The sequence below is a fragment of the Urocitellus parryii genome, chromosome 4, assembly GCF_045843805.1.
Source record: "Urocitellus parryii isolate mUroPar1 chromosome 4, mUroPar1.hap1, whole genome shotgun sequence".
Taxonomy (NCBI): Eukaryota; Metazoa; Chordata; class Mammalia; order Rodentia; family Sciuridae; genus Urocitellus; species Urocitellus parryii.
In genome coordinates, this window is record NC_135534.1 from 129,351,167 (window position 1) to 129,365,935 (window position 14,769).

At 39.5% G+C, this 14,769-nt stretch overlaps 1 protein-coding gene across 1 annotated transcript in view; it reads left to right on the plus strand.

Moving 5' to 3' along the window:
- The window catches only part of Frmd3 (FERM domain containing 3), a 255,835-nt gene that overhangs the window by 154,139 nt on the left and 86,927 nt on the right, over positions 1 to 14,769 (plus strand). Inside the window, exon 4 of the mRNA XM_026412474.2 lies at positions 13,426 to 13,504. Within this exon, the coding sequence (XP_026268259.1) occupies positions 13,426 to 13,504 (79 nt within the window). The remainder of the gene's footprint in view (positions 1 to 13,425; positions 13,505 to 14,769) is intronic.

Sequence of the window (14,769 nt, forward strand, 5' to 3'; positions counted from 1 at the left end):
ATTATTCAGCCTCTAGGAAGACTGAGGGAAAGAAGAAAAGAGAAGGTACAAATTTCCAATGTCAGGAATGAAAAGGAGATATCACTACAGACCCCACAGAATAATTCTAGGCATGTAAACCTGAGAGCTTAGATGAAATACATTAATTCTTCAAAAAGCAAGAATTACTAAAACTCATCCAATATGAAATATGTAACTTGAATAGTTTCATAGCTATTAAAGAAGTTAGGTTTAAAAATTTCGAGTTCCCTCACTGTTGCTAGTGTTGCTGCCAGAACTCCCTGTCCTGCTCCTTAAGTTGTAACCAGAAACTTTTCCTGGAATTTTCTCTGTTAGAGCTGATGCTCACTTCTCAGGTCCTGACCAGAGGATGCCAGGGGAAAAAACATGAACTCATTGCTGGTTCAGTGGCCTTCTGAATTCTCATGTCTGCCTGTTATTGTTGTTTTTCAGTTCTTAAATAGTTGCTGCAAGTATTCTGCCCAGATTTTAGAGTAGTATTCCGTTATATCCTACCTGGAGTTGGAACCTTAAAGTCAAACTTTTTATTACCCCTTGTCTATCAGGTCAACATGCAGATAGCCTGCATAATTTGTCTGGGCAGTGTTGAGAAAATATCGTCCTGATTTTTCTATGCCACAGCATGTCCATAGGTATAAATACGAACCAGGTTGATTCTTTTCTTGTTTTTCATGAGTATTCAGATAACAGGTCCTTTGCAAATAAAGTATACAGCAGCAGCACATTTTGAATGTCTTGTTTTCAGAGTCCTTGCTTTTCATGAAGGAATACTGCTATGCAACATTAACAGTGATTATTTTCATTTTTAACATGTGGCTTTCAGCCTTGATCCTGTAATAGTGTAAATGTAGCCTGTATGCAAACATGTGGTGGCACTCACTAGGAAGACAATGTACTCTCTATAGGATCTATGTTGCTGCACAAATTATCATAGCATGAAAAGTCTTAAAAATTACATGCTACAATTTGGATGTTCACACATATATGTTGTTTCCATAGGATCAAATTCAACTTGCTTGTGAGCATCCATTGAGGGCCAAAAGTTTAATTTTGTCACTTCAGGGTAGCTCAGGATATGCTTGTTTAAAATTGATCTCTTTCAGTCAATTCACAATTTAAAAATAGTCACTTAGCAGTGCGTATTTCATATTGGGGTATATTTCCCATTTCAAGAGCTTTCTCCTTCTCTCCTCCCTGCAATGGCATCATGAGCAGGAGGGATTTAGGTACCCTTTTGATAGCAAGGGACCTCTGTCATGTGTTCAGTCCTCTGTGTCCTTATCTGGCGTGTCCCTTGGGTGTTAGCTTCTTTCTCCACTCAATCATCTCTGGATGTCACTGGCCCCACCTGGCCTTTGTCTGTGTCTGTCTGGTGCCACTGAGGCTGTGACCTTAGTAAGCAAGTCTCTAGATGTTGCCCTTCTTATTCCTACTCCAGGTCTCTTGCTTGTTGGCTTTTAGCACATCTATCTGAATTTACCACTGCTGAGCCTCAAGGAAACGTGTGGATACTGGCTATGGCCTCCTTTGTGTGTAAACACACCATGCTGCTAGTTCTCCAGTGCTCTCCGGAGGTTCCACAAAGAACATTTCCCCTCAGTTGCTCTGGGATTTCTTTTACTTGGTCCCTATACTTCACCCTATTCAGTCATGTGCAGAATGTTGAGGGGTGCTGGATTCCTTTTTAAAGATCTAGATAGCATCTCAAACTTGGCTTATCCTAAGCTCTCTACCTGTCTTCTCTCTCTACTCCTTACCTCCAACTTGTAATGGATCTTCACCTCACATACAAGATTAAGATTCTAAAACCATAGCTTTCTTATCCAACAACATCTATAACTGTTTCTCAAATGTAATAAAAGTGCTATTACTTACAATATCCATAACAAGTAAAAACATAAATTTCTTACAAATAAATGTACATTATTTCTTTTCTTTTTCTTTTATAGTACTGGTGGTTGAACTCAAGGCCTTGTGCATGCTAGGCAAATTCCCTACCATTGAGTTATACCACCAGCACACAAATAAATGTAATAAGAAATGTTCAAGATCTAGATAAACAAAACCATGGAGTGCTACTGTGGAGTTACTATAGAGTATATTTTAAAAAGAGCTCAATAAATGGAGTCTTCTCATGTTTTTGATTAATACTGCTTATAAAATTAGTTCCTCACAAATTAACTTGCAAATAAAAATTTCAGTGAAATTTGTTATGGCACTTAATAGTGATTCTAAGCCTTATTTGCAAAAGGAAATGTTTAACAATATATAAAAAGAACAATGATGGAGGCATTGTTCTGTTAGATTGCAAATAAGAGCCTAAACAATAGAAGCAATAGTAATTAAAAGTCACCTAGAAATGGACACATGTAGAAATATTTTGAAAATATTTTTTCCTTTTTTGCCTATTTTTCTTTTTCTCTTTCATGTGTATGTGTGTGTATGTATGTATGCGTGTGTGTGTTGCTAGGGTTTGAACTCAGGGTCTCATGCATGCCAGGCAAACACTCTACCAGCCCTATACATAGCAATTAAGATACACCCAGGAATGGTAAAATAAGCAGTGGAAAAGAAAAAGACAATCTTCACATTGATCGAATATTTATGGCAATATGGGTTATGATAAAGATAGTATTTCATGTCAAACACAGAAAGATTATTCAAGACATGATTTGGGGGTAATTTTACATTTGGGAAAAAATTGAAGACATATCTCATACCATACATGCCATGTAATTAATTCCAGATATATTAAAAATCCAATCAAAATAGAAGATTGGTGGACTAGATGAAGGGGATTGAGGGGGAGGGAGGAGGGACAGGACAAGGGAAGGCAGTAGAATGAATCTGACCTAACTTTCCTATGTACATATATAAAATACAGTGAATCTCACCATCATGTGTACCCACAAGACACTAAAAATATAACTATAAAATAATAAAAAATTCAATATATTTTATAATCTATAGAAGCTTCTGGTAAAAATCTAAGAGTACTTTTTGTACTCATGGGGCAGATCAGGGCTTTCAACCAAAAGGATGAAACTCAGAAGTAACACAATGAAGTGCTGAGAAATTTGTGCAAAAATTAAACTTTTGAGCTAGAACATCTGGTTTGTTCACTGCACATTAAAACCCAAGAAAAATAGTGAAAAGAACATTTGCCAAACATACAACATGCAATAGTATGCAGAATGTATACTATTAAAACAGAAAAATTGTGCAAAAGGCTCATAGAAGAAACACAAATAAATGGCCAATAGCTCACAAACAGATAGATCCCCAGTATCATTAGTAACAAAGGAAATGAAAATCAAAGTGAGATAGTTTTGTTTATTGTGTTTGGAAAATTACAAATATTGATGATATCCAGTAGATGAGGATGAGAGTAACACTTTTGGTGTTACTTTGCACTGGTAAAGTCATTTTGGAGGGAAACTTGGATGTATCTTTCATGAATCAATGCTCCTGTGTCTCTTGATCCAGCAAGTCAATTTCTGTGAATCTCTCAAAAGAAAAAAAAATCTCTCAAAAAAAAAATCATTCACACACACACGTGTGTGTGTGTGTGTGTATAGATAGATAGATAAATAGATAGATACTCATTGCTATATTGCTTGTAACATTGAGAAGTGAAGCAATGGAAGGCCTAGCAATTTTGTCAAGGCTAAATAAATGATGTAGAATATGCATAGTTATTAGAAGAATGAGGCAGACATATATGTTAACATAGAAAGATTTATTAGATATATTTTCAAGCCAAAAAAGCAGATAAAAATGCCACATATAGAATAACTCATTTACATTAAAGTAAAATACTATTTGTACATAAGGATATAAGTACATAGAAACAGGACTGGAAAGGTGGATACTGTCGTTACCTCTGGATAAGTAAATGGTATAGAGGGACATGAGGCTTTTACATTTTATTATACCTTATAGTTATATTTTACTCAGGTCTCTTATGATGAGAATATATGCATATATATATTGGTTACAAAAAAGGTAAAAGAGATAAAAGAAGAGACAGCTTTATGCAAAAATCAAGATAGAAACAGAAAGGAAGACTCAAGGTGTATTATGTATTAAGAATCAAGGTGCATTATGTATTAAGCATATAAAAATAGGGACTTAGATGAAAGCAAGCCCACTTACTCTTCTAATAAACAGGCTCTCTGCTTAATCCTGGCTGGTGCCTGTCTGAGACCTGATTAGCTCAGCAGGGTAGTTAAGATCATATTCTTTCCTGATTTACCAGACATTGTGTTGCTCCCAAGCACCCTGGAGGGGTAGGTGTGCTTGGAAATGGCCTCCACATGCCAATCAGGGTGGGAGGACCCCACCTCTGCATGATACATGGGTCCACACTCAGTTATAGTAGCAATCCTGAGCCAAGCTGCGGGATGATGTCTATGTCTATGGTGCTCTTTCCTTGAATTCCCATGCCACTCCCTGGAAATCTGAGATGTTATCTTATTCCTTATACCCTCCTTAACTTTCTGGCATCCCCCTTGGGGCTATCCTATGAAGCTCCCTCACTGGTGAATGATTTTGACAGAGAGAGAGAAGGAGAGGAGAGGGAGAGGGAGAGGGAGGGAGAGAGTTGACATTGATTTTGCTTCAGTGTAAGCAACAGAAGGAGAAAAGCTGTAGATCCTGCAACATTCAGACCTAGCTTGAATGCTTGACTCCCATTTGTTCTTCCAGTTGCTCCCCAGGATGAGTGTATTAGTTTTCTAGGGCTGCCATAACAAGTTATCACATACTGGGCGATTTAAAACAATAGAAATGTATTCTCTCATGGTTCTGGAGGCCAGAACTCTGAAATCAAGATGTCTGCAGGGCCAGGCTCCCTCTGAAGGCTCTAGGGAGGAATGCTACCTTGCCTATTCTAGCTTCTGGTGGTTGCCTGTAGTCCCTGGCTTTCCTTGGCTTGTGGCTGCATCCCTCCAGGCTCTACTTCATCTTCACATGGCCTCTCCCTGCATTTCACTGTGCCTTTGTGGTCTTTCTCCTTTAAAGAATCATCCATTGGATTTAGGACCCCTGTACCTTAGTAGGACACATCTTAATTTAATCATTTACATCTGCAAAGACCTTATTTTCAAATAGGGTCACAATCTGAGGTTCAAGGTGGACATGAGTATTTTTGGGGGGTGGGGCTGCCCAGCTCACTACACTGAACAATCATTCTCTGACTTCCCAGACCCTCAGGATTTGTCTACTTTTTGGTTGGCCTTTATGCCTTTGTTTTGTGGCTCATTTTTTTCTTCCACTTTGTGTATTTTTTCCCTGAAGTTGATCATATATTTCTGAAAGTAAAGCTTTGCATATTTTGTTTCTCCAAATGCCTGTAGTGACTGACAGTGACTCTGTCTCCAGACCTTCTGGGCCAGCCTATCCTACTGTCCTCATTCATACTCACAGACATATCTAATCATATCCCAGTATTGAGTTTGGGAGATTTCCTCACCTGGTCCATGGCCTAATGGACTGTTCATGTGATTAGTTCATAATAAATGCTTGTGGGCTAGATTGTCAGGCTCTTTATGGGGAGCAAGTGGAAGAAGTTCAATAGAATGAAACCCATTGCCAAAATCCAAGTCCCTAGCTGCTATGGTTTAGTTTTGGTGGTTTTGTGTCTTCCCAGGTTTTTCTTCCCAATGCTTCTTTTCAGGAAAAGCAACTTTGATTTTTGTTCAGGCCATGGGGGGAGGATGGGGGTCCCAGAACTTCCAGTTCTGAAAGTCAGTTTCTCTCATTCTAGTGATAGTTCAGTAGGTAAGGTCAGGTACCTCTTTCTGTCAGATTGAACTGTTTCATCAAATTTTTGCCTTTAATCCATCTCTTAGAATGTTAATGCAATTTGGGCCTACAAATGGTATCCACGTTGTGGTCTTTATTTTCCAGTGTGGAAAGAGGTCAATGGGAACAATCATGAAGACAAATCCCTTTGTTTTCATAATGTGCAATTCTAAATGCACATTTGACAAGACACAGATTTATAATTTTATCTTAATTCTTATGGTATAGTGGGGGTGACATTGATACCAATTTGATTGAGTGCCATGAAGAGTCCTACGGCTCTAGGGAAGACCCAGTGCTCCTCCTCATGGAGAGAAAGCAGAGGGACAGGAACTTCTCCTGGAGGAAGCCTTAGTTCACTAGGATGATAATTCCAAAAGCTTCCTTCTTCCTTCAGGGTTTCCCATGCTTTTTCCTAATGGTCCACATGAATCAAAACTCCATTTGTGTTGGTAACACTGATGTCTGAATGAGAGACGTGATGGGCCAAGAGGTTCCCTGCTTGCTATAGGAGTACTTGAGGTAATTCAAACATGGGCCAGGTGGGTAGGAAAACTTTGCATTTTCCTTTGGTTGGAGATCCTTTATAATGAGTGATTTGGGTTGCAATTTAAAAAAAATAAAATCTCAGTACCAAGTTATGTAAGTTGGTTATGGATGCTATTATTGTTAGCGTTATAGGTTGATTTACACCTATCAACATGGGTCCAGTTGGTTACACAACATCAACAACAAGCAGGTGCTTGGGTATCTTGCCTTCAGAAAGGTGCTCTTGATAACTTTTTGGCTAAAGTTCCCAAGTCAGTGCATTCTAGTGAGGGCATCAAAATCTTCCTATAGTTGCAAGGACAGCCAAAAAGCTCTTCATCTGTCACTTATCTTATAGCCATTTCATTGTCACTCCTCCCTGACAGATGATAGTCCCCCTGTATTCTTTTAATAAGATAAAGGGCCAAATAAAGTTGAAGGGCATCACCTCAACCATGTTGCTCCCTCCTTGCACATGAGAGTAATCACAACTTGGCTGTGCTGAGCGCTGAGTGGCCATTAAATCACATCATCTTTACCATGGTCTCTGTGGACAAACCTGACTGCTAGCTGAAAGGCCTGCAGGCCAAAAATAAGTTTCACATTTGAAATGGTTGGGGAAAAAAAAGCAACAATATTTACTTTCTGGTCTCTCTAGAAAGTTTACTGACTCGTACTGCCTGTGGTTGCTTCTATCATTTCCCCATTTTACAGATGAGGAAACAGAGGCCAAGAATTTTAAGTTTGGCTTTATCAATTTGTTCAAAATGATGAACCTGGGACTAGAAGTGATGGATCCAATGTCTCTTTCAGAGCATCTTCTGAACAGGCATAGTCAGTCAGAGAACTCAGGGACCAAGGATTCGAAAGACAACTGCTCAGCATCCCGGCATCCCCTGAGAGTTCTTAGAGTGTATGTATATGTGTGTGGGCATGCCTGTGTGTGTGAAGAAAGCACAAGTGGGAGCCATAAGAGGAGGAGGATGATTTAAACACAATTAAAAACACTATCTCTGCATTGAAAGCAGAGGTGACACAATAGCTATCATTGCAGTAGAAGTGATGGGGGAGCATCACTATTGTTGATGCTGACGGCAGCAGATATTGTTAAATGATAATAATCCTTTCCAAGTGAAGAGAGCAGGCAATCATGCAGTCTACATTCTCTGTGGCTTCCCCCCCCTTAAACATATCCCAAGAGTCCTCCTTCATTGAGTGAGTGAGTGCTCTTGCTATCAGTGCTCAAGTGTTGTTTTGCCTGTGTGTTCACAGTGCTCTCAAACTCTTTAGTTATGGAATGCAGCACAGATGCCTTCATTAGTGTTACTGTGCATGCCACATGGACAACAGGGATATGGGGGTGCCATCTTTTGTCCTTATTCTAAAGCCTCCCCAGAAAAACATGGGAGGGAGGATGTTCATTTGCTCAGGAATAAAAAGATATCAGTTGTATGAAGAGGCCAGGATCCCCCAGTGCCTCCTTGGTTCTCCCATAAAGAAAGCCTCAAATTTGTGGGTATGAGAATTTCTATCTGCAACATCAAACCCTTTGCAGGTTCTGAAATTCAGACAAATTGATCCCACTTGTTCTTCTCAAGAGTCCCAGAAGAGGAAGGCACAAAATATGTTCCAGGTACAGGAATTTCCCTAGGACCTGCCAGAGCTGTGGACTCTATCCTTGAACTCTGTTTACAGGAGACTTGGGGAGATTTTTCCTGGCTGGGAGCCAGAATTATATGAGAAGGATCATGAGTGTGTATGTATTTCCTGAAGTTATGCTTTTTATTTCCCTATGATTCTTTATGATGATTCGAGAAAGATTTTTGTATGTTAAGGAAAGCTGCTAAGTGATGTTTCTCTCTCAGAAACCCTATTTGTTTCTAAAAAGATTTGAGTAGGGTTGTTGGTTAAAAATAGAAACTTCTTTTTTTTTTTTCCATTTCCACCAAGGAGCCTGCTCAACTAATCATTTCCTCTCCCCAACTTCATTTCTGGGCAGGAACTCAACAGAGATGAGAAAGTCTGACTCTGCTTTATAAATGGCTAGACCTCTCCCCATGTTCTCAGTGTTAACCAGCCACCAAAATAATGATCCCTGGGATATGCTGACACAAAAAGGGGCCACTGAGCTGCCCTGAGGATATGCTTGGCCTCCTCAGCCTGTCTGGCAGGCATGGGTTGGCTGGGAGAGAGAAGCCCTGCTGTTTTCAGAGCAATTACATGCTCCTGGCATTTAAGAGTGGGGTTTGCATTTTTCCTTTTCTCTGCTACTCAGTGGTATTCTCCGTTTTTAGCACTTATATGGCTGAGTAAATGTTTTTCAGCTGTTGAGCTGAGCTCAATTCAGTCTTCCCCATCTCCTCCCTCCCATTTCCACCTCCTGTTTCCTGCTTTTCTTGTGGTAGGAGTGTTTATCCCAACAAAACAAAGTCTTACATTTACATAATGGCCTGTGTTTATGTGCCAAGAGCTCATCGAATATGTCTGGGAGTGGAAGCTGGTTCTGTCCCCACTTCCATACAGGAAACAGGGCTTAGGTGGCTTTGTCAAGATCACTGCTGGAAGTACACTTCAAAACTTGGAGTCTCATCCTCACCATCCTGTGTGACCCCTCATAGATGTTGGAGTCTGAGTATCAGAGCAGAGAAAGACTACCATGCAGTGACCTTTCTGGCCAAACTAGTAACAATACACAGTGGCTGCTCATAGTGACACTGATGAGATAGGGCCCCTGTGCAGGGTATGGATTTTATTGGTTCACAGTAGTTCCTTTATCAGATGTGTCTATTTACTGATTCTGCACCAAATGTTTGGCTCAGATGAGAATCATCCTTTACTTCACCCCCTTCCCTATGACTGAAGAATAAGAAGATACGGAAGCTGGGTTTGATGGAGTTGCTTAGCAGCTCGCAGAAGGCAAGAGGCAGCTCTCTACAGGGAGATTCAGGACCTTGGACATGTCCCAAGGAGTAAAAATGCTGGCTTCCAGTGGAACCCTGAAGTGTCCCCTTCAGCAGTTACACAGCTGGTGTTTGTTGCATGACTAAAAATTTTAAATGCTCATGTCTCTTTCCCTGTTTGGTGTTCTAGAAAGTGTGAAGAAAATTGCAATTACCTTCATGGATTTGGTTGGAGGGTGGTGTGAAGAGCCACAGAAGTGGGAGTCTACTCTCACTCCTTAAATCCTCTCTTTTTCTTTTCTGTGATAATATGACCTTCTAATATCATGCATATATCATTTATTTTGATTTTTATACCTGTTTACCCCACTAGAATGTGTTCACCGTGAAGATAGGATTTTTTGCCTGTTCAAATTTGCTGTTATTTGTATAACACCTAAAACTGTGCCTGGCAACTATTAGGTGTTCAATAAATAACTGCTGATTGAATTTAGTTAATCTTCCTTCTAGAAGTAGCTACTGTAACCAAAACCAGAGTATCTGAATTTGTTCCAGATGTTGAGGGGGCTGCCTGGTGGGATCAAGAAGTTGAGATAAAAGAATTTGAGGTTTTCAAAATGTGAATACCAAGAATTGCTGTAGCAATTCAGACTCTGGACCTTCTGGATTAGTATTTTAATTCTATCACAGGAATTAAGGAACTGATGTGATGGCAGAGTCTAGCTGTTACTTTTGACATCTGCTTGATGCTTCAGATTCATAGTTTGTTACTTCATTAACTGACAGATGGAAGGTCAATTTTTTTTTCTTTTTAGGGTCAATCTTACTGATAATTGCTCTGGGGATAACACGTTGAACAGACATATAGGTCATACCATCATAAATTTTGTCATCCATAACTAGAATAGTATTTTGGGGGTAATTATCCTTTTGACCTTTTCCAGCTTTGTAAAGAAGCATTCTTTGACTTTACTACTTTTTAAATGAGATGATTTTTCATCCAGACCCTTAAGTGAGTTTTTCCACGCCTGGGTGAAGAGGTTGAAGTTCTTGAAGTTCAGTATAGAACCCTGGACTTACTGGTTCACTGTGCTGGAACCAAGTGCTCCATTTAATACAGAAAACTCTTTCTTTGGTTGTCCACAATACATGAGGCTAAATGGATACGAATGGCACAGTAGGGGGTATATGAAGGTAGAAGAGAGCAGAACATTTTGGTCTTGAAAAGTGTCCCCTTCTGTTTATGTTCTGCTGCCAGCTACCACTCCTTTTCTGATAATGGTCTACTGATGAACATATCATTAGTACGATGTATAAATCTCTTCCCAGATAACATTCCAGAAAATGGAGGGGGATATTGGAGCATAGTGGGTATTTAGGTGTGACTTAGCAACAGCATATGTGAAAAGAATTAAGAGAATAGATTAAGAGTGTTATAAACTCCAAGTGAGTCAACATTGAGGCTGCTGTTGCGAGGAAGCAATAATTCTGCCCAGCGAACCCTGGAGTGCCGTGGTTGAGGAAGCACAGAGCAGATGAGAAAGTACTCAGGGCAAGGGCATTCTGAACTCTGACATGAGGAGGAGAAAAGAGAGCTGGGAATGTAGGACCATGAGTGCTGTCTTCAAACGAGGTGGGCTCTCCATGTGGGAGAAGCATTAGATGTTTTTGGTTTTGAAGTGAGGATGACTGGATGGAAGGATTTCCTGGGTTCAGAGATGTACCAGAGAGGTGCCCCTAGGCCCCACTGCCTGGTCCTTTAGGAAAAGTACTATTCCTGACTTATATATGATCAACTCAGACACCTACTGAAGCTAATGCTAAGGCATGGCAAGCAGGTATGCTACCCAGGAGGTAGAGAAAGGACAACATCTTCTGTGATCTTCTTCTTTTCTAGTCAGCTGACTATTTTTTTCTGCTTCTTTTGAAACACTTTACAATACCTATTGACTCGACAATTCAACTTTTGGAGATTGTACTTTATAAATAAAAATTAGAGTAGTTCATGATGTATGCACAGACATGTGGGTATATAGTATAATATATATTATACCTATTATAGAATTGTTTGAATTGCAAACATGTGGAAACAACCTGAATGACAATGAATTATTACAGTGGGTTGGATCTATATCTACTATCTAGGAAGAATAGGCAAGATATAGAGTTAAGTGAGATAAATAAGAGAAACATATAGTATGATTTCATTTTGAGAGAATAAACTTAAAAAAATTTCCCCTATGTAAAACTGGGCTTAGTATATGTTTTTGTGAGGATGGCAAAAGGAGTGTAAGAATGTAGATGAAGTTAACAATGGTTGGAGAGCTTGGGGGTGGATGAGGTCTGGTAGGAATCTGAGAGACAGAAGATGCAGGAATAGAGATGAAGGAAATCAAAGGGGGGGAGAATGGCTGCATGTTCATACATATGTGTGTCTGCGTCTATCTTTATTGGTTGTGTATAAGCATATTAATTTAGAGGACAGGAAAAAAGACAAAGGAAAGAAAGGAAGAAATAAAGAAAGAGGGACAATTCCTTTCCTCTCACATGTTAATCCCATCTTTGGTTTTGCTCCTCTTTTATAAAAATGCTCTCAAACTTTCTGTTAAAGACAATCTGGAGATTTTATAATGAAAAATCATCTTTCAAGTTTTAATAATTTAGAGATGGTGTTTTAAACAAATTAAAAGGAAAACTAAGGAATTTTCAAAGGTAAAATATTTTAAGTTAAGACTGAATATCTTGATATCATGAACAATGAATGACGGAGACTCAGTTGTATGTTTCTAAGTTGTTTTTTTGCTATGTAGAATGTGTCTGTTTTCTCCTAGTACTTCAGAAATATGTATACTTTCCTAAATCTAGGGAACACAGGATCAAGCTAAGAGCACTGGCCCAAAGCTCCTAATTTACTATAGGGAAGAGTTATAAGTTGTGTGTGTGAGAGAGAGGGAGAGGGAGAGAGAGATCAGTTTTTCTTTGCTAAGATAGACATAAAAATACCACTATTTTCTTGGGATTTGGATGCTTTCTAATAGATTATTTAATAACTATTTTCCACATTAAATTATATCCGTTATACCTTCATATTTGAAGCAGATGTTTCTTTCTACATAAAGAATAGCTATGCATTGTAGAGGTGGCTGGTTATTTAGCCCTTGCTTATTTTGAAATTGGAATTTGGGGAGAATAGGATGCTGTTTCATATTACATCTGATGTGGACCCAGAGCTGATACCAGGCAGCTATATTGATTGATAAAGAGGCAAGTGAGCAAGTATGTCAGATCTATGGGAACAGTGATAAGGGCATAGTTCCTTGACTTTAAGGTGTTCAATTTATATACTAACTCAAATCTTAATTCATCTTACTTCACATGTATGCATTATTAGGGTAACAATGCAAATGAGCAATGGACTTATAATTGAAGATGTTAACTAATAAGAACAAAAAAATTAACAATGTTAGAAATCCTGAGGAATCTCATTAGCTGGTCATTGAGTTCTGGATTTTTAATGCAATTAGAACATTCCAGAATTATGAACCTCAACTAGAATTGCTGCCTATATAGTACCATCTTGATTCAGACACGCTAGAAAATTATAACAGTGTTTATTTTCATACAGTCAATGGCCTTATATGTAGACAATACTTAAAACACTATGAAGTAGGCTCTGCATGGCTATTTACATGTTTTAAAGTCTCAATTTTAATTCAAAGGCACCATCATTTTGGGAAAACTAGTCATGTATAGTGACATTTTTCCACTTCACAGGCTGAAATATCTTTCATGATCCCCCAAACCTGAATGGTGCTAATGGGCAATTTATCTGTCACAAGTGGGTGGGAAGAATCAGAAGAGAAAATGTCTGTGGAGCTGTGACCTGAAGAGAATAAAGGAATGAAGGTCAGCTGTGATGTGGAAAGATGTCCTCACTGACTAGGTTGCTTGTATTCTGCATTTGCTCTCGGCGTCCTGTCAAGCATTTTCTTTGAGTTTTGTTGTCACTGTTGCTTTGTTTTCTTGGGCATTCTATCTGCTTCTCCTGGTGAGGCACCCTTTCCCCTGCCCCTCCTGGCTAGTCCGTGAGGCTTCATGGCTGACGTTCCTGTGTGTTGGAGTCCGTGGTCTTCTGCTGCTTATCTCATGCCTTTTCTTTATGATGTTTCAGCTCATCCACCATACACCATGTGCTTTAGAGTGAAATTCTACCCACATGAACCCCTGAAGATTAAAGAAGAGCTCACAAGGTATTTTCCGTTTGTTTGTATGTTTAACCTACACCTTTAACCAGCCGTGGCCTCTGCCATCTTACAGGCTTAGAGGCGCCTCTGGTCTAGATCATAACCTCTCAACCAAGCAGGTGCTAAACTCAGCCATTTGGCCAGAAATGCTTCTCGTACATTTAATTGTCTTGGGATTTTTTTTCCCCAAACAATTGTCACTGGGAGTGTAATTAGCTGCACAAAAAAGCAGTGGTTTTGAGGGGGAGGTACTCTGAAAACATCTGACAGTGGGATGCTAAAAATAAGTAGAAGAGGACTGTCTTTAGGATGTGGGCAAATTCATAGCTAGTGCAGCCTACTTTTGGGATCTTAGCTGTTTTGGGAGGAGAAAGATCACAGTCCAACAGAGTGGACAGTTGGTCATTCAGCTTTCTGCTTGCTAAATGATGACCCCACTGGAGCAGGTTTCCTTTCCCTTACAGACTTTTCTAAGTTTGAAGTTTCCAGTTCTCAGATCTCCTCCCTTCACATCTCCCTCTGCTGGGGTTACATTCAGTTCACCTTCTGGAGGTTTTGCTTTTTGGCAAATGTTGCTGAGCAGGCCTCTCCCCAGGGAGGCCAACTTCATGGTGGATGGAGGAGAGAGAGAACTGTTGTGCACTTCATTTTTGATGGGGCTCTGATTTGGTGACCCCCCAAATCACTGTGTATAATCATCTCTCAAAAATAATCGGCTTCTGTGCAGATGCAATAGAAAAGCAAATGCAAATTGCTCTGATCATTGGCAGGGGGAAAGATAGGGTTTTTAGGTATTTTGCTTTCTTGTTACCCAGAGTCTCTGTTAAAGCTTGACCCCAGTGGCACTGAGGTGACTTTGGAAGAGAGCAGATGGTTCTGTTCTCTATGATTAATTTGCTGACAGCCATTTAGAGAGGTTTGTGCTGGGGGTAGAGGAGTAGGGAGAGAGGCCATGTATGTGTGTGGAAAGGAGGAATAATAGGTCATTATTTTACAATCTGTCTCTTTTTTTCTTTTTATTTAGGTAGGTAAAATTCACATAACAAATTAATTCCATGATCAAATAGCATACAGCTCAGTGGCCTTGAGTACACTCACAACAACCATCAACACTCTCCAGTTCTAGAACATTTTTTATCATCCCCCCAAAAGAAACCATATACCCCAAACCAGTCACTTCTTATAGTCCCCTTTCTCAGCCCCATGTCTATTTTCTGTCTTAATGAGTTTTGTCTATTCTGGATGTTTTATATCAGTGAATTCATAGAATA